The sequence below is a fragment of the Pteropus alecto genome, unplaced genomic scaffold, assembly GCF_000325575.1.
Source record: "Pteropus alecto unplaced genomic scaffold, ASM32557v1 scaffold33, whole genome shotgun sequence".
NCBI lineage: Eukaryota > Metazoa > Chordata > Mammalia > Chiroptera > Pteropodidae > Pteropus > Pteropus alecto.
The window spans coordinates 7,263,741-7,288,221 of NW_006435762.1; the positions used below are offsets into that span (position 1 = coordinate 7,263,741).

Below are 24,481 nucleotides of genomic sequence, written 5' to 3' on the forward strand. Positions count from 1 at the left end.
ATAACCTATAAGCTTCTCTTCAGAAAATATTAATTTGGAAGGCTTCTTATCTATACATAGTGACTCTTGAGAAGAAAAAAATAGATAGGAAAACAGAAGACGAGGCAGAGAAATGTAATCTGGTTTAGTACATAAGCATTTATACTTACACCCATTTCTATATCAATTTCTAATGGAACCATACATATTCACTTTGCGTTAATTAATTAATGATTAACAGTTAATTATGATTAATTGATAATGACCTATTATTGATTTTAAACTTTTATTGAATGTATAATATGAGCATAATATAGGCATTATGCCATATTTTGAGTTTATAAGCATGATGATAAGTATCTATATCTTTATCTATATCTATATCTATATCTATATCCCATGGGGACAAAGATGAACATTTAATTCTGACTAGGAAGCCTACACATGATAATTGAACTGTGCTTTACAGGATCAGTAGATAATTATTATGCAGAAGAATAGCAAAGTTATAGCAAAAATAGCTCAAATGAAAGTCCGTGCTGTGGATTTTCAAGAATAAGAAAAGAATAATACTACAAAATTTTATATACCCTTTATTCAGAATCACCAATTGTTAATGCTTTTTATCAATCATTTGTCCTCCTTTTTTCATCCCTCCCCATGCTTGCTTGCACTCTCACTTGCTGGATCCCTCTCTCTCTCTTTCTCTTTGTCTCTCTCACTAGATAAATGTATACAAAGAGATATAGATATTTTTATCTGAACTATTTCAGAGTAAGCTATGTATATCATGTCCTTTTACCTTAAGTATGTTATTTTGCATTCCCCCCCCCAAAATGGAAATATTCTCTTCAGAGCTCAATATAGTATCAATTTCAGTAAATTTAACATTAATAAACTTTTTAAATGTAATCTACTGTTCACATTCTAGTTTTTTCATTTGGCCCAATAATATCCTTTATAGTCTTATTTTTCTCCAGTACAAGAACCGGTAAAAGATCAAGTGTTACATTTTATTATGTTTTTTAGTCTCATTAATCTGGAACATTTACATAGCCCTTCATTGTTATTTTTTTCTTTTTCTTTTTCTTTTCTTCTCTTTTTTATTTTACATTTAAAAGTGTTCTATTATGGTAAAATACACATAACATGAAATTTGACATTTAATTTCTTTTAGTTGTATAGTTCAATGATATTAAATGCATTCATATTATTGTGAAACCACCACCATTATTCATTTCCACAACTCTTTTCACTTTTTAAAATTGAAACTCTATACCCATTTTGCTTTTCTATTCATTCATCTATGGACATGGGTTGTTTCCACATTTTAGCTATTTTAAATAATTCTGCTATGAACATGAGTATATTTGCTTTTTATTCTTTTTGAGCTACACCTAGAAATGGAATTGTTGGATCACGTGGTAATTCTGTTTTTAATTTTTTGAGGACTCTCCATAGTGTTTTCAACAGTAACTATACCATCTGACATCCCCACAGAGCACAAAGGTCCACTTTCTCTACACTGCAATCTGTTCACTTTCTCCACATTCTCACCAATATTTATTATTTTTTTTATAGTAATCATTCTATTAGGTGTAAGATGGTAGCTTGTTGTAATTTATTTTCCATCTTTTATGACATTGAAATTTTTGAAACAGTCTTTCTTTTCCTCCATTCCACTGTTTTAAATAAAATATTTCTCATTCTGAATTTGTCTGACATTTCCTTGTGATTAAGTTTAAGTTATATACTCCTGATTAAATATTTATATACATAATGCTTGGGGTTTGATTCTTTATGTGATGTAGTAAAATTAAAAAATTTTAAGCATGAAAACAGCCTCAGCAGATCTGCATTTTAGAAAAGTAACTCCAATGGCGAAATAGAAGATAGATGAGAATCATCGAGAGCAATTAGAGGGCTCCTGCAATGATCAGACAAGAGAGAATGAAGGCCTAAAGTAACAATAAGGGGAATATGGTGCAAACACTGGTTCGCATGAGTCATATAGCTTTCAGGAAAATCTATGGCTTAGGCAGGCTTGCAGGTTCTGCTTATACACACAGAAATGGAGCTAAGTTAAAGATCCCCAAATCATAAAATTGTTTCTTCTCCTAGTTTTCTTCTCCTTTGAGGAGAAACGCCTCTTTCATGCTATCTAGTCTCCAAACTCATATCAGAATCAGCAGATATATGATGTTAATCATCTATTTGTGACTTCAGTGCCACTAGATTTTGTGTTCTTTGCTTCTTCCTCCCTCTGTGAAGACTCTTCAGTATCTTGCACTACTAGTTCTGTTCATGTATCTGACATGAGTCATTTATGCTACTCTATAGAAATTCTGTGAGAATAATTTTTTCAATTAATGTGTTTGTCAGGTATGCATTTGTTTTCTAATCCTTTACTTCTAGGTGTGGATAGGACGATTTTATTCTCATTAAAAAGAAATTGGATGTATCAATAGGAAGTAGGGAAATTTTCTTAAAGAAATCATGTTATACATATGTATATAATGAAAACCGAAGACCTTGCCTCTATAACTTGGTCAGAGAAAAGATTCAAATTTGGGGGAAGACAAAAGACAGATTCATTTACCTTCTTTAATCTAGGCCTAGGTCTGATCTCTGCTTTACCTGACCTCCTTTCATTTGCTCCTTAGTCTAAAAACACTTAAGATGTATATTGCTTGTTTGTCACCCAACTATTTTAATCAAAATTGAGTTATAATTGTACAACATAGCATTCCATTTTAATTTTGTGGAACAATCAATTACAGCCTATATTATCTCTATGTTTTATAATAAATCATTGAATTACAAATCTTATCACTAGAGCATATCCTCAGAGTGAATAAAAGCATTGCTCTCTTTAGAGTGATGTCTTATAGCTCAACATCTCTTGGTGAGAGAGAACCCAAAGGAAAATTTTTCTCACAAGTCTGGCAAGGAAAAGTATTTCAACCTAAGACCAGGACCACATTCTATAAACCAGGAGCATAGTCATCTAATTCTCTCAGCAAGTTTTATCAATTGTTCCTTTCATTGCCATTATATTTTATGTATCCTGAAAGGACATAGGAAAAGGGCTGAAGAGGAACAGGAAAAAAAAAAAAAGCCTTGCAGCTCCAAAAAATGTCGAAATATTTCTTTTTAAACTGACAAAGGATTGAAATCTGATGAAAAACTCCTTAGTTTACAAATAAATATTTTATGCCCCAGCACACTGGTTAGAAGCAGGTACTATATCTATGACTTTGGTGAGGGTTGTTTGATAGAAAAGCAAAGCTACTGAAGGAAAAATCCTAATGTTTGGAGGACAAGGCGGTATTGGTTTCCCTTTTCTGATGATCCAGGCAAGGTCAGAGTAACTAGAAAATGTCTTTTTTTTCTTATACAAAAACTTCTTTGCTCCTGGAATGTCAGAAAAGAACTGAAGGAAATAGGGAATAATAATGGAAGGAGATTTTTTTTTTTTTTGGTCACATAGAGGATAAAGATATTTTTTTTCATTGTAAATTGAGCTAAAATAGTTATAATATTTGAAGAATAACATTGCAGAACATCTTACTGCTGAAACCACTGCATGTCCACTAAAGGGTCCTCCTGGTAGGGCAAGGCTGGTTATGACACTACAGGTCTGGCCTCCACTGTCTTTGAATCACAGATCTGCATTCACATACATGAATTGATTGTGTTTCATTTGTTCTTAATCCTCATTATAATTTGGCTCTATTTAAGACAAATAAAATAGCATAGAGAAAATCTTACATACTTCCATTCTTCTTTCCTGGTTCGATTTCTCTAGCTCTAATGTCAGAGAAGAGCAAAGCAATTTCGGGTCACTACTTGCTTTCTCTGTAAACAAGTAGGTGGGCAGGGATGCTTAAATTTCAGCAGCATGTCTGGCTGTCTGGTGATTTTGCTGGGTCAGTGCATATCCTTAACATAAAATTTAACAAGCAATTGAGTTGTTTATGTTGTTTTTTGAAATGTCTTTCATGCCACATCAAATGAGGAGAAAAGAGAAGAAGACCACAAAAGCTATTGAATTGCAGCTCACTCAATGAATATAAAAAGAAATTTCACAGAGAAGAAGCAGTTGTATTGTGAAGTGTGACTTCTTTTATGAGCATGAGGAAAATTCTGACTTTAATCCAAATGTTTTCCAGATGAGAGTTCCACAAAATTTTAGGCAATGTATTTTCTCAATTCAAGTATTTTTATTTATAGAAATAGTGCATGTACATTGTTGAGAAATGAAAAACAAATAATAATATAAAGAGAAAAAGTCATCTGTATTCACTGTTAAATTTATTGTATTTTTCTCAGATGCTTTCTCAATATTTTATATGGATGATTTCACTTATAATTGTATTTCATTTATAATTGAAATCAGTGTATTTCATTTATAATTACACTTTCCCTCTCCATTCTGCTAAAGTATATTTTCATTTTTGTTGAAAACTTTCTTCCACTAACAATTTCAGATACATTTATATTTGTGTACTCCTTGATACATTGAGTATACATACCAAATAGAACCTCATCTCTGTTATGTTGGTAAAGGCAATAGAATATATAGAAATAAAGGCAGGATGGGGGTTCGATGTATTATCTCCTAGTTTTATTTTGTGTTCCTTCCAAGGGTAAGTAAAAGTAGTTTGAAATGCTATAAAAATCAAGTTGTAGCTTCCATGTAGTTCAAATTTGTTATCAATGAGCACCAATTAAGAGCCTGTGATTTCTTCTCCATCACACCTACAAAAGAGGGAAGAGGTTGATTCTCAGTAATAGGGATTTCGTTATATCTTTTAAAGTTAATCTTATTATTCTAACTTAATTGTTCTGGATGACCAGTCACCAGCAACTTTTTAATAGCTTTCTGGGTGATTCTGATGTGCAGCAAGAGTCGAGAAACAGTAAAGTTAGAGGAACAGGTGGTGTGTGTGTGTGTGTGTGTGTGTGTGTGTGTGTATATCGTGGGTAGGGGATACCAATTCTAAAGTATGAAGATTTCAGAATTTAAAGAAAGATAGGTATCCACATTAATTGAAACTAAAGTACAATAATGTTAAGAATTTTACTAAGGTCACCGTCAGTGGCAAAGCCTGAATTAGAATCCTATCTTTATATTCCCTCTACTTCCAGAATATACAGTCTCTTATGTTCATTTTCTATAGGTATTAATAGGTTTTGTTGTTGTTGTTTGTTGTTGTTGTTTTTCATTGAACGAAAGACAATACTTTGCAAGTTTTGTTTGTGGGCTAAAGGCTAATTTATTAAAAATAGGCTTTTATTAAAATATTTCCCTCTTAATCTCTTAAATAAGATATATTAGTTTCATTTTTTCTAAATCTACATTTCCTATACTTCTAAAAATTTCAGAATGTATAATTTATTACAAGCAATTTATTTGCAAAATGAATTGAATGAAAGACAATCCTTTGCAAGTTTTGTTTGTGGGCTAAAGGCTAATTTATTAAAAATAGGCTTTTATTAAAATATTTCCCTCTTAATCTCTTAAATAAGATATATTAGTTTCATTTTTTCTAAATCTACATTTCCTATACTTCTAAAAATTTCAGAATGTATAATTTATTACAAGCAATTTATTTGCAAAATGAGTCCTTTGCCCAATGCTTTATTTGTTGGGAAAAAAAATCGTTCTATAAAGAGACAGCCCACAGTGCAGACACAAGAAGTATTTTGTTCTGCTTTTCTTTTCATCTTCTCTTTTGGTGTTTCTTTCTTCTTCATGTTTCCACAGACTTTGGCATACCCCTTGAATGCAGAATCAGAAAATCCTTTAAGCATTTTTATAGCAGTTGTGTAGAGGTGTGAAATTTGTCTTTTAAGTAAATCTTTTAAACATAGGTTGATTTAATCATGTTATAGGTTTTATAATGAATTGAATTCATGGAAACTCCAATGATCTTTTATTTTTTTCATCACAAGTTAGTAAATGTCTGTTCTATGCAAATTATAAGTTGATTCCAGAGTGGCATCATCATAAAAATAGCAAATGTTAACATTTTGCTACAATACCTAACTTTGATTGTGTTTATGTTATTGACTCTTATTATTTCTAAAATATTTACAAACCAAAATAAATGCTGTCATATACTACTATCCTTTGACATTACCATAATACATACATACAAAGAGATAATCTTATTGACCCAAGTCCTATATGACTTGTTTATTTCTTGGTAGTGATGATTGTTTGTACTAAGCTATTTTTCTGTGTTAAGCTAGTTTACCTTTGGACAGTAGTGCATATTTTCAAGCTCTCTAAGTAGGATAAAAATAAAGACCCAGAAAGGAAATATTTTTAGTGACAAGCCTATTAACCCACATGGGTTAATAGGCCTCATTGTCATAGTCAATCAGAACTACTAGGTAGAAAAAGAAAAATGTGTGTAGCTTGGAACATTTTGAGAAGTGAAAAGTATGAAAAAACCATCAAGGATTTTCATATAACTAATGACCTCTATTTAAAAATTAGTAAAGGCCACATTGGAAAGATTTTCACTGGAGGAAGTTAAAATATGTAGCTATGGCATTAACTTTATTAAGGAAATGGTGTGCATTTATATGCTTTCCTTTTTTATTTTTGTTCTTTACACCTATGTGTATACGGATATTTCTTATTATGTGTATGCTTCTTCCACTTGAAGGAATTCTATGAACAATAAATACATTGCTAGAGTTTATGTGTCTACTATTCTTAGCCTTTAAAAAAAAAATCTCATTTAAGGGTATGGACTTAGTTATGGACAAAAGTGTAAATGCTATACAGCATAGCTGAGAGAAAATTTACTCACACATTTCTTCATTCCCCTACCTATCTTTCTACTGCAAGTCATTAGTAATTTTGAGATGTGAATGACAAGTTTTAATGGGCAGTTTAGAAAAGTTACCTGGTGGTATGAAATGACAATACAGTGACTGGAGCATGCACTGTTCTCTGAACAATGGCCTTAGAGTCTATACCTAGATGTCCCACTAACTGGTTCTTTTTATGCTGGGTGTTTCAGTCACCTTCCTTATGCTACAGTTTCTCCTGAAAAGAGATATTAACCTAATTCCTAATTACTTTTCAGTTCTGAAATACAAATTCTAAGTTTAAGCTGGATAGCTGAAAAATAATTTTTAAATATTATTAATAAATTTATATTTGTTGAGATTCTACTATTATTCATTTAACCATGTTAGGATATAACCATACACTATACCATTTAATTTAAAAATAAGAAAACTTAGAAGATCATCCAATGAAAGCAAATTTTTATCAGCTTTCCCTCTTAGTAAATTTAAAAGTGAGAGTTGTTCTGCAAAGACATAAAATCTGATAGCGTGACTTTATAGAAGATGAATAATTAAATGGATAAAGACTAAAATAATCATTGTTGAACTAGGTTACATATTTTGAACATTACTGAATACAACTGTAAAAAGAAAATTCTGTTACTGCAGTCAAGCTAACCTAGGAGAAGAGCTTTACTTTTTGATCTACAGTGACTTGCTGTAAATAGATTTTATCTTACATTTTCTTGGTAATCGTTTTCATTATTGAGCTATAATCATAAAAACATTTTGGCAATTTAAAAATCAAATATGGCTACTTTCATAGTTGTAACTGCTTGGTTTAACTAGTTTCTTTTCCAGCATATACTCGTAAAAACTGTAAAACTAATACATTTCACTTTATAACTACACTGTGGCCAAGACATAATTTATAAAAGTGGTAAATATATATGACTGTGAGTTTCTGTTATACTTTTTAGAATGAGTTTATATGTACAAATTATTTTTAAAAAAGAAGATCTCTCAAATACTATACCCATGATAAAATTGTAGAATGTTAGAACTGAGATGCCACTAGAATAATCTAATCAAAATTGGTTAGTCTTTGTTTAAAACCTTAAAGATGTTTCTTGATTATCTTCAAAATAAATTCCAAACCTCTTGGTGGTGTATTAAGATCCTGAATGACCTTTCATTAATTTTCTTGCCACTGTCCAACTTGAATATTTTAGCTTATTAACCCCAAACAGAGTATCCAGCTACAGAGCAAGGAATTCTTCATCTATCTGCTTTTTAAAATGCTTTTTATTTTGCATGAAATATACTGACTCTCTCCCTGTGTGCCTCTTATCTTTCAAGATTAAGCTCAGAAAGTCTTTTTCTCAGGATGCTTGCCCTGAATCCTCAATCCATCATTTGGTATTGGCATCCTGTGCATACCTGTTTTAACATTTACTTTAAGTAAAGCTTATTTCCTCTTAAATGGGTAAACAAACATGCACATATTTATACAAGACATATACATGTACATGTAAATCTGTTATTGTATACATACATATATATTGTATACATACATATATATATGTATGCATACATCTTTCTCTTTAGATTGTATGCTTAAGTAAATCTTATTTATCTTCTCTTTCTTTCTTTCCCAATATTTATATACATGTTTATGTATTTTATGTGTCTCTTGTTTGTCTGCTTCTCAGTGTTGACTGTATTTTATTCTTCTTTGTGCAGGGATAAGTAGTAACATGTAGCTAAATAAACATTTGTTTAACTGTTACAGATGAGGGGAGAAAAAAATGAAAATATTTAAGACATTTACCTATTACATACCACACAGGTGGCGGTGATAGTTTAGTCACACATCTTAACCCCTTGTCTTCCTGCTTACTAGTCTTACAATATATTAATTGCTATTTTGAGCTTTTAATTCTCAAATTATGCTATAAAATCCTCCAAAATATTATGGACATTTTAAAGAAAAGCCATGTTTTCTGATTTCTGTGAAATTTTTGATCATCTATGATAGTGATAAAGATTCAAACATATTAAGTTTAAATAAATGTTATTTATTAATATATCTGAAGTCATAATAAACACTGGGATACAAATTTGTAAAATCCACTAATATAGAAAACAATAGTGTCAGCATTTATTGAGCAGTTGCTCTCATCAGTTACCATTCTGTTTTGCTTATTTTATTATCTCATTAATTATATTGAATAACACATAACTATTACTAATATAGTATTATTTAAATATGTCATTATTACATAAATAAAATAATAATGCACAATAATACTCTTACTGCATTATATCAAAATTCCAATTGCACACAGAAGAAACTGAGTGTCACATGCATGGGGAAAAGCCAGGAAATATCCATATGAAACAGTGAATGGCTTTTGCTGCAATTATGTTGTTGCCTTTGCTTTTCTGTTTCTTATGTGTAGTGTATTCACATTTTGTAATTAAGAGAAAAACAATAAATGTCATCTAAACACACACATACACACATACGCAGCCCCAAGCACTGATATGAGTGTATACATACTCTGATGCTGAGTATTAAATGAAAAGTACCCAATCTATTGACCAGTCAATTGGAGCAGAGGTATCACTTGGGGTCAGACCCTACTTCCCATGTCTCTTTCTTAAAAATAAAAAGAAGAAAGAAAAAGAAACTGCGTGTCAGGAAGCTAACGTGCCTGTTCAAAGTCACCATAGTAAATAGTAGTCAAAATTCAAACCTAGATCCAAAATTCCTACTTAATCTAGTATACTATGCTGCCTATATTGAGAGATTGGTAAGAATTATTGCCACTCTTCAGATTAGTCTATCAAATCACAATGAAATAACTTAATAATTGTAGAATGTGATGCAGTAACTTTGGTTAGAACTGTTTCCCAAAGGCAAAAAATAAATAACTTAAAATGAAATTAAAATTGAGCGTTCAGTGTTCCTAAAATTAAGTTATAAAGGTGAAATTTGCTAAAGTATGACTATAACTGGAGAGAATTTGAGCCATTTCTAAAATGTTGGTCATAAATTTAAAAAAAAAAAAAAAACAAACGTTTTTCTCACCCCCCCCTTTTTTTTTTCAATTTGCATCTTCGTTTAGTTGATTCATAAATCAATTAATTACCATCAAGTGACCTGAGGGCAGAGGGAAATTGGGCCAAAATTAAAAAGAAAAAAGAGGCAATTTGTATTAAGTCTGAAAGTTTAATGCTCAATCGAAGTTTAATCAGGAGTACCCATTGTTTGAAAAGTAGAATGTCAATGTCTTTTTAGTTTCACTATCTTTAAATGAGGACTCAGAAAAATCAAGATAACTGAATTTTCTCAAATAAAAATTAAGAAAAGATGCTATCAGAAATTAACTAAAGCATATTTTTTATATTTTTAATTCACCAAGGAAAGTTTATTCTGTGTTGGAGGTTGGATAATTTCTTAAAGTGGAGCTTAGTATCGTCTTTAGAGACTTCTATCAAGAGACAAATGTAGCCATACATGTTTTATCTACTGGGACTCTTTTCTTTAATGCCTATTTATTCAGTTAAATGCGATTTTTGCTTTAGTAAATTGCAGAATTAATTTGGTGTTTTTATTGATTTCCAAATAAATAAATAGAATGAATGATTAAAATGAATGCATTTAGCTAAAGGAAAACATTGCCCCAAACTAAAGATATTCCAGAAATCATTTCTATTCCTTGAAATTAAATCTACCTGTGCTCCTAGGGATACACAGGGAAATAAAGACTTTCACATAGCCTTTAATAAGTAGTAACAGGAATAGAAATACAAAATTTGCCCAGGGATATCTGACTGTATTAATGTGAAGTCAAACATATATTGTTAAATGAAATTCCAGTGGTGTGGGCTAGTAGAAGGGAAATTTGGAGGAAGATTAGAAAATTTAAACAAGCAGTAATTTACAGAATTGTGCTCCTCTGATTTGTCCACAATTGTACCAATGTTGGGCTTAGCATTTGACAAAAAAAAAAAAAAGATTTAAAAATAATTATAAGAGTAATACAATTGATGGTAAAATTCCAGATAGGCTAATGTCCCAGATTTAATTTTCCCAGGTGTTTTCAACCAGATTATGAAACATGACATTCTGACTATAACGTTAATCTCCTCCTATTTCTAGCAAAAGGACTTTGAAGGACCACAGCATCTCTCCCAGGATTTGAATAATGTATTTGTTTCTCCTTAACCTGATGTTTAGATTCTTTTGCCCTTAACCTTAAGACCTTTAAATCCCCCATTTCTTTCACAGTTGATTAAATACAAACCCAAGAAAATCACTGACTGACTGTTCCACAGAAAGTTTCTCAGGAGACTAACAGGCTCTGACCTCAAAGAAATGCTGTTGCTAAATTGACTTGAGACCTAACCAAAGAGACTATGTTTTACTAAATACCATAGTAAAGTTTGGATTTCTTATTATTGAGAAAACTTTCTTCCTTCTAAGATCTGAGAATATCCATTTTTTTTCTATCTTGCAAACTTATTTGTGAATTCTCAGTGATATATAGAATGTTAATTGTGTCACAATGCCATTGGTTGCTGCACCCTACCCCCATGTGTAGCCAGTATGCACCAGTAAAGCCAAATCAGTTATAACTGAAATATGTTAGTAGAGTTGTAAAAAGCTGGTGCACTGAGCTCCATGAGTGCCTTCCCCTTGCCCACTGTGGCTCCTTCTGGGATCTCCTCCAGGACTCTAGCTGATTGATTGTGAAATAATTTATAATCACCTATTGGCACATCTGATATTTAAGAGAACATCTCTCTCCTAAAAGAAAGGAGGCAAATTGAAAAGAAGAGAGCTCTCAGCTAACTGTTGAATGACTTGAGGTTATGGTATTGCCTCCTTTATTTCATGGTTATTTAAACTTAATATGAAAATGGAGAAAAAATCTTTATTGCCTAACTCAGTATAAGGATCCAAAACATTTTGAGGAGTTTTAGTTTCACATATTCTATTTTAAAAACTAAAATATGATAGAATAATGCATGGATTTAAACTATTAAAGAAGAGATAAATTTCCAAACTAAGAAAAATTCAGGGCAAAAAAAGATTTTAAATCTTAAATACACACAGTTGTGTATTTTATTCATACGTGAAATGTATGTGAAGTGAATGTGTATTTCATTTCTTTTCTCACCTGCAAAGACTTTCAAAAATTTTAAGTCAATACTATACTATATTACAATTTATAAACAGTATGTTAGAGACAGTGTATTTTATAATGCCTGGGTTCATTTCCCACCTTTATTGCTTAGGCAAGCTACTTAAACTCTCTGTTCCTGTTTCTTCCTCTATAAAGTGGGATAATAATGTTATCTATTTCATATGGTTTTTATGAGGATTGTTTGAGCTAATACTTGCAGTGTACTTCATTAGCATTAGATATTATTCATGATACATAAAATATATGTTCAATGCATATTATAGAACACAAGGATTGACATAATCTCCTGTACTTTGAATATAACTTTCTATAGATATTTTCTTTACTTGGGAGAAAATCTATATAAAAATATGTGTTTTTTTTTTTTGCTTACCAGTGATTCTCAAGGGGAGTATAATATGCCCAGATCCCTCCCTAATACTTTACCCATGAAAACTAGGCGTGCCAGGATCCATGAAAGAATCTCAAGATATTTAATATTTATTTTAAATGATGCTTAGATTAGGCATGTTTAGGAACTTTGGCTTCAATTATAAGACAGCAATAATCTCATTAGGTCCCTACATTCCATTTACTTTTCTTTCTGGGGTGAGGCAATAAAAACCATATATACAAGTTTGTATGCTGTAACAAAGTACAGACATCTTAAACATATAAACCTGGGAGTTTATACACATATTGCCCTTCTCCCTTCCTAGGAGAGGAAGAGAAACATAATTTCCTTCATTTGAAAGAGAAAAGGAAAGTTTGGGATTCTTACCCTTTGGAATATAATGTTCTATATGTTATATAATGTTCTGAATGCAAAGTAATGGTTTGTTTCCAGGGTTCTGGATTTTGTGCCCTTTTTAAGTAAACACTTACCTCAGAGAGGTAAATATTTCCAGCTTTCTATCACTATCTATTCAATCATCATAAAACTTTCAAGATGATATTTAATACAGGTTCCACTCAAATTGCTTAAAGAAATCCTAACTATGTAGAAATATATAATTATTCATTTCCTAACAGTATAGTACATAGTAGGCTTTTTGGAAATGATAGCTACAAAAATCACTGTTATTGAATTCACAGTGCTTTAGATAGACTTTCTTTTAATATTTTTAGTATTCCTCCTGCATGCCAAAGCTTTAAGGTTTTATTTTAATTTGCAGTTTCAGAAGAATTAAAAGATGAGGATATTATGTATAATGCATTCATTTTATAAATTCTTGAAATTTTATAATATTATTTAGTAATTAACACTTGTTGAATTAATAAAATGTTATTCTTTGAGATTACTCATATCCTTTACCTCCCTTTCCTAGATGCTAAGAAGGACTACATTGATTTCATTAATAAAAGCCATTTATATATAATACTCATTTAACTTAGCTTGGGAAAGTATAGAGACCAGAAGTGAAGTGGAAGAATTTGTCTATGATTCTGTTTATTCAATAGCTACCAAAAAATGGCTCTCCAATTAGTGATTTATGTGTAGAACTTTATCATGGATTTTTAAATCATAAAACAATCCTAATGTAGCCACTTTAGTTTCACAAGCTTGAACACTTCTTTCTTGTCTTGCTATTTCAATTGTGCCTTCTGTGTTGCCTAGGACTGACTACCAATCTCACTTTACCTGGGTATTAGACAGGCAAGGTTATGGAGTGTAAGTAGCAGAAGATTAGATATGAAGATCTGAATTCTAATCCAGTTTATACCACTTACTAGCAAAGTCTAGTCAGATAATGTCTCTGACTCTTAGTTTATTCATTTATAAGATGAAAATAATAATAACACTATTTTATTCATTTTAAATAGTCATGGATATCATAAAATATATTAAAACAATGTGGAAAACTTTAACACATTAACTAAATTTGTAACAGAATTTACCAAAATTCATACTAAAAAAGGACATGAAGAATCTCTTTGGTATGATGATAATTTTCCTTATCTAGGAAGGTTGTTTTCCTTTAAGATACAGTTTATACACAATAAAATGCACAAATCTTAAGTTAGGTTTTGACAATTGTATACCCATTTAAATAAATACCTTCCAAAACTAGAAAACACCTTTAATTTGTAGCTAATCCACAACTACTTAATTAGGACAGCTTTTATCAGTGCCTCACCTAAAGGTTCTTCTATAAATGTAAACTCCTTCAATTTTATAGTTATTCTTGAAAAGAGAAGCAAAAATAGTCTGAATTTTAATTGAAATCTTGATTTCTGCTGTTAAAAACAACCTTCCCAGGCTTTAGTATAGAAAGCCTGTTGAAGACATGAGGATTGTAGTGTGTTAAATGATGTGTCTCCTGGAACCCATGATTGTGATCTTATGTGAGAAAAGGGTCTCTGCAGATACAATTATGGATATGAGATAAAATCATCCTGGATTACCTGAGTGGGCCTGAATTCCAATAAGTATCTCAATAGCAGAAAAGGAGAAGACACACAGAGGACAAGGGCATGTAAAGACAAAAACAGAAATATGAGTTATGCAGGCACAACCAAGAAATGCCTAATGCCACCAGAAGCTGGAAGAGGCTAGGAATGAGTCTTCCCTAAAGTCTCAGAACGAATACAAGGTGCAGGGCTATTGGTGAAAAATACGAGAAGCAAAGTACCTGCAAGCAGTCAATGGTTGTTTTCAGAAAAAGTTGCGTTTCTAAGACATCTTTCTATCTTACAGGCTGATGCTTTTTTTAAAAAAAGTACATATTACAGGATATCATAGCTTCCGATAACTCTGTTTAAGAGTGACTAGAAAAAATAACAATGAATATTATATTTGCTCTTTCCTTCTGAATGTGACACTATGCTGACTTAGTCCCTTGCACAGTGTAAGCAGTATCAGCAAGTTAGTTACTCCCTCTTCTTTTGCTGGAAATCTGAGAAGTTCTCAAAGAAGTTTAAAGGATAGGATGTAAAAAGAGATGAGTTATCTCCTTATGACTCGTTTGTGGAGTTAAGAACAACTCTTTACAGAGTTAATGTTATGAGATCTTAGAGGTTACAGGTCTGAAAATGGGACTTTGGATCCAGTAATTTCTTAAGTGACTTTGTGAACACAACCAAACTTTGTGGGGTTCCTCGACATGAGCCTGTTCTTTATGTCAGGCATTGTCAGATGTTATTCTCCTATTCATAATGGCAGTGTAGATATGGAAGCATTGAGAAACACCACTCATTTGTTTTACTATATGAAATATTCGTGTTTATTAAGAAAGCTTATTAGCTTATTGACATCTTTTCACTAAATTTTAATTATTTACCATCAAAATATTACTAAAGGCATTTGTTATAAAATGCCTTATTTGTAAAATACTGTTAAGAGCATCTTTTATTGTATCTTTGTTGCTCTTTATTAGCTTTTTCTGTCTCCTGTTTATCTATCTAGAAAGCGTGATGTAAAATGATGATGCATGATGTGTATCAATAGGTAAGACAAGCACACATTCAATGATTAAGAGATAAAAGAAGGCAAGATATGTAAAGGACATTAGCTTGAAGAAAGTCTAAAATATGAAGACTGGATCCTATGGAAGTATTTTGTTGGCATGTAAAAACTTCAAGACCAAAACTACAATGTAAATTTATTAGAGTGATTCACATTTTTAAGGCTTGTATTATATTTATTATCCCTATCTCAAAACTACTTTACAAGAAAAGGCAAAATGTTTAAGAAATACACACACACACGCACACACACACACACACACATGCACAAACGCACAGCCAATTTTTAGTATTGTCTCTCCTATAACTATTTTGTGACTTTTCCATGTTTCACTTTGTATATTTGGGTTGAATTAAGATTTATAATGTTTTATCCAGGTCTAAAATTAGGATACTAGATCAATATGAATAGAACTATAAAGGTGCCTTGAATATTTTCAATAAAGCAATGCTATGAACTTTCCTAGAATTGAAAAAATAATTGAAATGAAAAAAAAATGAGTGAATTCAGAAAATAATGTCATAATATTGTTCCACATTTGACCCTTGAATTGTTACACTTCTATTCAAACTCCACATTATCTCAGGTCTTTTTTACTTGGAATGATGAGAATGTTATGTTTCAAAAATTATGGCTGTAATGGCTTTTTTTTCCTTAGCCAGCACATTATGAATGTCAGTGCCATTCAAAGCCTATGAGTGTTTTAATTTTATATATTAAATTTAAGTATTGATGTGCACATCCGTTGCAGAAATGAGAATATCGCAAAAAAGGAAGTGCACATGGGGCTTTTTACATTCAATTTTATTTAGTCTAAGCAGGTAGTCTTTGATTATATCCTTTAAACTGCACCTAATGTTTATGCTGCTTACGTAGAGTAGACTAAGGCTCAGAGGGAATTGGAACAAGAAGCAGGGGAAATCATTCTTTCTTACTTAAATTCAAAAGCACAGAATCTTAGGCTATAAGAAATGTTGACAGCAAGGAGGAGATATGTCATAATGTAAAAGTGTGGGCTGTGAAGTCAGATAAACCTGGGTTTGAATCATGGCTCCAACATGTATTTATGGGATGATATTGAGCTAGTGTCTGAAACTCATTGGTTCTCAATTCCCGCGTTTGTAGAGGGGGCAATAATAGTTCCTACCTTAGAGTATGTGTGTAGATTAAATTAGGTGATATATATAGAGAACTGATATATAAAACACACTATTATTATTTTATTTATTCCAAGTTATGCTCATTGAATGCCAACTGTATAGAGAAGGAATGTGCAAAATGCTTTTGACTAGTTTAATACCCACTAAGTCTACATGAACTAAATATTTTAAATGATTATTTCTGAAAAAAAATGTAAAGGGTATATTTTGGTATGTCAATGAGTTGAAGTTTAGTCAATTCCATCTAGTCTAGAACTAAATTAAACATAACCTTTAAGTTTTTTTTTTTTCTTTTCTTTTCTTCATCTCTGTTTATTTACTAATACTGTCTTCTCCCATATTCTACCCTCATGTCAACATCTTTCTTTCCAATGGCTCATCTATTTACAATTATGTTTTCTGGGTAACTTTACTGAGCTATGTTCTAATTATTTTCCTCAAATTTTCTTGTATTTTTAAAATAATTTTTTAGCTTCCGGATCCTTTCTCTCACATTAAAGCTATATCTACAACAGCCCTATCAAAATAAACAAACAAACAAACAAACAAACAAACAACTATATCTACAACAGCCCTATCAAAATAAATAAATAACTAAATAAATAAACTTTTCTTTGAGTCTTTAACTTTTTTAAGCTAGTGTTTAATTTCTCTAACTTCTCAACCTAATCTTAATTTCTGGAGAGAATAATATATAGTTGACGTTTTACTTCTCACATTTACTCCCCAACTGGTTGTATTCTGTCTCTTGCGCTCATGAATCCACAGAAACTACTCTAATAAAAGATACCAGGAATCTCAGAAATGCTATTTCTAATGGATGTTTTTTTATTTTATTTTATTGTGTTTCTTTACATCCTTTGAAGCATCGATTACTCATTCCCAGATATTCTCGATCTTTTGACTCCCATGAAATCACACTCACATGATTCCTTTATGTTTCTCTGACAATACTATCTATGACGTTTGGTTTTATTTTTCCACATCTTAAATATCAGTGCCCTCAGAGATTTTCTTGTCACTCAGAGACCTCAGATACACACAATATATTTCTGAGTCTACATGTAGTTCATTTTACATCTTAACTACATGTACATACTTCTCAAATGATTGTATCTCCAGTCCAGAGTTTGGTCTTCAACCAAATCAGTCTTAAACAATATAGCTACTCATCTTCTGGGAAACTTTATGCAGATGTCCCATAAACACCTCACCTCAAAAGTTTAAATTTTTCTTTTCTACCCTAAACCTTCATTGATTCTATATTTTCTGACTTAGTGAAATTTGTATCTGCTCAGTTTATCAAACCTGGAAATGCTTGCAATCTTGACGCCTTTTTAAGACTTTCACATCAAATTAATTATCAGGTACTATTAATGTTATCTCAAACATTATCAAACTCATCTCCTCTTACCTATTTCTACTACCATGGTACTGTTTTAATTTCTCACTCTTCCTCACTGTATTACTGCAATAACCTTTTGTCTGAACTTTCTGTTTCTATCATGTCTATTTTAAATTTATTCTCACATATGTGTCAGTGTGTGCTCCCCTCAATACATACTTGAAAATATCACCTGCTCTATTCAAAGCCCTCCAAGGATTTTCTGTCACCTACAACAACGGTTTTCAAATTTTGTTTTAACAGTTGTAGATTTTAAAAGAGAAATATCACATAGAGTTCAATATATGAATACATATTTCTAGTAATTTAAATTTAAAAGCTATAACTTTTAGTTACATAGAAAATCAGTCTCTGACAAGTGTGGTAAAAATCAAACATCATCCAGTATTAGTGTAGTCCTTTTCTCCTTACTGAGCATTTGTATATGCTTTTTTTTTTCTTTGCTTGATCCTCACATGATCTCTCTGAAGTGAGAAGGACGAGTATATTTACATTTCAACTTTATGGATAATGATAAGAAATGGATCCCAAGTCTTAAAAGGCTATTGTATAGTAAGAAAAACAGAGCTATAACAAAAATGTAATGTAATAAATAATGACTAAAAGTAAATATAAAGTGATACAGAAACACTGACAAGAGAACAGTAAACTCTAATAGGTTGGCAAGGCTCAAGGAAAGCAATTATAGAAAGAAGTCGGGTAAACAGATGGAAGAAGAACATTCCAGAGATAGTAAAAGTAAGTGCATATTCAAAGTTTGGTGAATAGCCTGTTCAACATAAGCAGAAGCTGTATGAAAATGGTTTAAATAGATTTTTTTGAAAAGAAAGAATTGTTTAAAGGTAAAAGACAAAAGATACAAATTCGTTTGGACTTTGGTCTATAGACAGTAGTGACTGCAGTTTGAGTGAAGTGATAAATAACTAGACTATGGCAATGGATAAGAACTTATAGCAAATCATCTAAATATATAGATTAGAAGGAAGTTGACTAGTACAGTTCTATGGTACACATGAAGAGAAAAATTGGAGTCAAGGATGGCATAAAATTTTACATTTGGGCAAAATTATGGTATTACCCAAGGTAAGAAATGAAGATAACAATGGAGGAACACATGATCAAAATTTGGAATATAAGTTAGTTTGCCTGAAGGATCTTGTAGAGAAACAGAAATGATGATCTAAAAATAAAGATCAAGCTTAAAAATAAATATTTGAGAACAATTAATCTGAAGCTGGTAGTTAAAGCCAGAAAAGTAGACAGAACCACATAGGGAGCCTGTGGAAAGCAAAAAACTGAGGGTAGACCACTTAGAAATAACAGTAAGCTTCAAAAGGGAAAAGAAAATCCAATTATAAACAGATAATAATATACAAATGAACCATTTGTCAAATAATGGCCTTTAGGCAAAAGAGATGACAGAAGGAAAGTTTGCTAAATATTGTTAAATATTACAGAAAAGACAAGTAAAGAAGGGACTAGGGAGAAAAATTGACTGGACCCTGGATAGACTTTTTTTATCAATATTTCTTTTGTAATATTCTTACTGTTATCTCCAACTGGCAGACATAGTGTTAAGTTTTCAATTTCTTAATTTATTCAAGAATACTTGGTTTCAGTCTCTCAAAGTACTGTTCTAAACCAAAGCACTTTCAGTATGGTTAATGGTGCTTTGCTTTCCTCTCTCCGTCTACAGATGGGAGCCATTATTAAGCAGCCATCACTCATAGTTAATGTAATAGTGGTAGAAACATTTACCAAACATATCCTTCTTTGTAATCTTTTCATTATTTTAAAGTCAGGATATATAAATACCTGTTTATGATTATTATATTTATGTATATATGAAAAAGAATGATGGTGTATTAATATTTTCTAAGGCAGTGATGTTTGATCTATAATGTGTTCAAATCCCATTATATTAAACTCCATGAATTTAAGGACCACGTTGCATTTAGTGCAGCATCTGGCATATGGTAAGTGTTAAATCAGTATTTTTTAAATGATAAACAAGGCACTAGAAACAAAGAGGATGGATGGCAAGAGATAGCTAAAGGAATAAGAGAAAAAAGGAGATTACATTGGAGAATAAGGCACATATGGATAATTAAATATGTTCAGCTATTGAATAATTGAAAGTTTAATAAAAATCTCATTAATTATAACTTCCGATTTATGTTCTTATGGGATCATTTAATTTGAGACTAGCAGATATTTTACCTTTGCATTGTTTATGAAGTTTTGTTTGCTAAGTAAACTAATAAGATAAACCTATTCAAGAAGTTTGTTTAAAACTACTTGCAAAGCAAAGCTTTTAAGAATTTCAAGCTTAATTATTAAATAGAAATGAATGCCACAAATTGCCCATGTTATACATTCACTGACGTTAATTCAAAGATATCTCTATTTGAAAAATGAACATATTTAAATGCAAACTGTGCACTATTTCTCATAGGGTCATAGATAAAGTTTTTGGATTTCCTTTAGTTCAGCATCTTATGGTAATCACCACCCTATCATTACTACCCTCACTATCATCATTATGATATTTATCATCTTAACAACATCATCAATACCATTAATACAGTGTCTCCTTTGTGGCAGTCATTGAATAGTTCACAATATGTCTGTAAAATATTATTATCCCAATTTCTTAGATTCAGTAACTAATCCTTTGGAGAGTAAGGTGCTTAAGATGACACAATTATTAAATGGCAAAACCAAAATTTTAATCTATTTTTATGTTGACTACCCAAAATACTTCCAAAAATTCCTGTTGCTAAACAAAATTAAGTTTATTAGACCTATCATAGGAAGAAAGAATACCACCTTGACTGAGTGTATTCGTTTAGTAGGTTTGCCGTAACAAAGTGCTGCAGATTGAGTGAATTACGAGACAGAAAAATAGTGTCTTAACAGTTTAAGGTGTTATCAGGGTCTTAACAGTTTAAGGTGTTATCAGGGTTGATTCTTTTGGGGGGCTATGACAGGGAATCTGTTTCAAGCTTCTTGCCTAGCTTTTGTGGTAAGACTTACAAAGTGAGGACCTGTTTGGGACTGAGCAGAGTTTCTGATTAATTCATTTTAGATTGCCAGGCAAAATGAAGAGAAACATAAAACAACTTTTGGTAAATAAGCTAGTTAGCCTTCATAGGTAATTTGCTTGGTTGAGTTGTAATTTTATCATCCAAAAGTGGGTATATGCTGGAACAAACAGCTAAATTATTTTTGTTTGATTGCAGTATTGCTCAAAATAGGGGGTGACAAGGATGCCTGATCACAGAATTATTTAATATATAGGGAATTGCAATTATGTTGGTTTCAGTTCTCATTCATTCAGCTTCAGAGTCTATCAACTACATTACCTTAATTTCTTTTCCACCATTGATATATCCCATAATAGTCTGTTTTGCTATTGGATTGCTCTAATAAATAGCTCTAATAAGTAGATCTAATAAAATTCAGCTTAAATTTGTTACTCTGTTGTGATCATTGTTGATATAGACTGGGTTCAATCTTCTCCATATTAGCCTTCAAAAGATTATCTATCTATGTATATGTATTCATCCATCTATTTATTAATCATCTATATGCATGCATATATCCTATCTCGAGTTTTCTATATTCTAGAAAAACAATGCTAGTTACTTCAGATTTTCAAGTAAAAGTTATATTCATGTGGTTAATATACTCAGTTCACAGAATGCTAATAATGTTGATGACTGCACGAACATTATTTTAGATAGTGTCTTAGTCCATGTGGACTGCTGTAACAAAATGTCAGAGACGAGGTGGCTTATAAACAACGGAAATTTATTTCTCACAGTTCCAGAGGCTGGAAGTCTAAAAATCATGATGTCGGCAAGGTCAAATGAGGGTCCTCATCCAGGTTGCAGAATTTTTATTGTACCTTCACAAGGAGGAGGAGTCTAGGGAGCTCTGTGGAGCCTTTTTTATGAGGGTACTAATTTCATTCATGAAAATGAAATCCTCATGACCCAATCACCTCCCAAAGTTCCCATCTCCTAATACCATTACTTTGGAAATTAAAATTTCGACATATGTATTTTGAGGAGAGATATAAATTTTGAGAATATAGCAGATAGTAGCATTATCAGTATGCCTTGTCTTCTTGCATACTGAAATGTGTCTGTACCTGCCAGTATAAAATGACTAATTACAGTATCTCTGATTCATTTCAACCATCTTAACACTAAGGCTCTGATATGACATGTTACCACTTTATATGTTAAGCCATGACACCCTTCTAACCAAAATAAATCTTACTATTGTTTTCAAGTGAGGTTTGCAATATTTATAATATTGTGCACCCTTTGCCTAAGCTTTTCTGATTGGCAATCATGTTTATCAAAAACATTCCACTCTATCAGCCTTAAAACATAGAATTTGGTGTAGAGAATAGAGAAGGGGTTTCAGATATGATTTTTATAGTCAAAGTATCTTACTCTACATACGAGTCTGCATTTTTTGAAGGGTAGGAATGCAAAGAATTCTCTTTGGAGTAAGAAAACATTCTCTTATAAATACAAATAATGTCAAGAGATATAGAATTCTACTTATTTTAATTTATAAATATTCTGTGATTTGTTAATTTGATCAGTGGAATGCAGTCTAACAATCAGCAGAAACCTTAAAGGAATTTACTTTTGAATCTTTAAAGAAAATCCAATAAGCACTTGAAAGATAAAATCAATGAAGAGTTTTAAATGTTTCTATTCTGATTTTCCACAGGGTCCAAGTTTTCTCTCTGAGGCCCTTTTCCCTAAACATGCAACAAAAATTGAGGAAATGGATCCTTTTTTCACCCTTCATGAAACCATTACTAAGGTAAGAGAGGAAGGCATTTATAAATGTTAGGAAAGTTTTAGGTTTTTTTCTGTTGGTAGGTGGAGAAAAGTAAAAAATAAAATCAATCAAGAGAAATAGATTTATATAAATATAAAAATTATATATGTAAATATATAATAAATAATAAATATATATATTTAGACTATACTAGAAAGGATTTTAAGTATCTCCTATTATTTTACTAAGGAGTGAAGGTGCTAAGCAACTCAGTCAAGATCATACAGACCAATAACTAAAGATTTGTATGTAAGATCAATCCTTAATATAACAATTAACTTTTTTTTTTTTTACGCTGAAAGTAGATTTATGGTGTATCCTCAAGCATACCCCTTCACTTTAGATTAAAGGCAACACAAAATGGGTCTTTGAATTTCTGTATTTTCAAAATTTGATTTCAATATTTAAAGTACTTGATTGTTTGAGGTACTTTATTAGTTGCAGTAAAAAAAGGCTCCTTTCTTTAATAAAAAGATAGACTGTGTTTGTAATAAATGCTATTACTCTGTGATTGTCATGCCTATTTTTATTGTATATTCTTACCTGGAATTTTATAATATAGAGAATATTAAATTCTACAGTATGGAACAAATAAATTTGATGCCTAATATATGATATCATATACATTTTTATATTTTCTGAACCAATTTTTTAACCTCTTATAATTTGCCTTTTGGGATGAAGTTTATAGAGAATATTAGCATTTTAGAACATTTAAAATAATCCAAATTTTATATGTTTACCTGAAAGATTGAATTATTCTTAAATCTTCTTAGTGAAAGTTTACAAGGCTGTTTTTCTTTAGAATGGGGAAATGTGGTATAATGAATTGAGCTCAAAGAGAGGCAATAGAATGAGCTCAGAATACAAAGACTAGAATCCTAGGTCTACCCCGGACATTTAAGAGCTATGTGAATTTTTTTCTGAACTTTTGAAATAAAAGAAGTTTGGACCACATTTTACTTCAAATTTTCCTAAGCTCAAAATAACTGAATCTTAAATACATTTATAACACTTTTTACTTTCTCCTCTATTCTAGTTCTTTGATTTAGTTTTTAATATCTCCATCCTTTGATTGTCCACTATTATTTGGATGTAGAAAGATAGAAGAGGTTCCAAAAAAAATAACTCCTTAGTATTCAAAATTTTAGTTGCATTTCTAATACTTGAAGAAATGATAGATAGAAAGGTAGGCAGCTAGGTAGATAAATAGAAAAAGATATCGTGTGTGTGTGTGTGTGTGTGTGTGTGTGTGTGTGTGTGTGTGTGTATTCGAATGAGTACATATATCTATATATTTGGATAAATGTTTCTATGTGTCAAATATATATATTTGTCTGCAACATGAGTTGTAAAATTTCACTAAGAAGATTTAAGAATAATTCAATCTTTCAAATAAACATAAAGAATTTGGATTATTTTAAATGTTCTGAAATGTTAATATTCTCTATAAACTTTATCCCCAAAAGGCAAGTTATGACAAGTTAAACAACTGGTTGGTAAACTATAAAAATTTATATGATGTCCTATATTAGGCATCAAATTTATTTGTTCTATACTGTAAAATTATATATATATAATATATACATATATATGGACA

The 24,481-nt window shown here is 31.1% G+C and overlaps 1 protein-coding gene across 1 annotated transcript in view; it reads left to right on the forward strand.

Moving 5' to 3' along the window:
- Positions 1-24,481, forward strand: part of NAALADL2 (N-acetylated alpha-linked acidic dipeptidase like 2) — a 799,198-nt gene that overhangs the window by 638,463 nt on the left and 136,254 nt on the right. Inside the window, exon 11 of the mRNA XM_006910847.1 lies at positions 22,768-22,863. Coding sequence (XP_006910909.1) covers positions 22,768-22,863 — 96 coding nt within the window. The remainder of the gene's footprint in view (positions 1-22,767; positions 22,864-24,481) is intronic.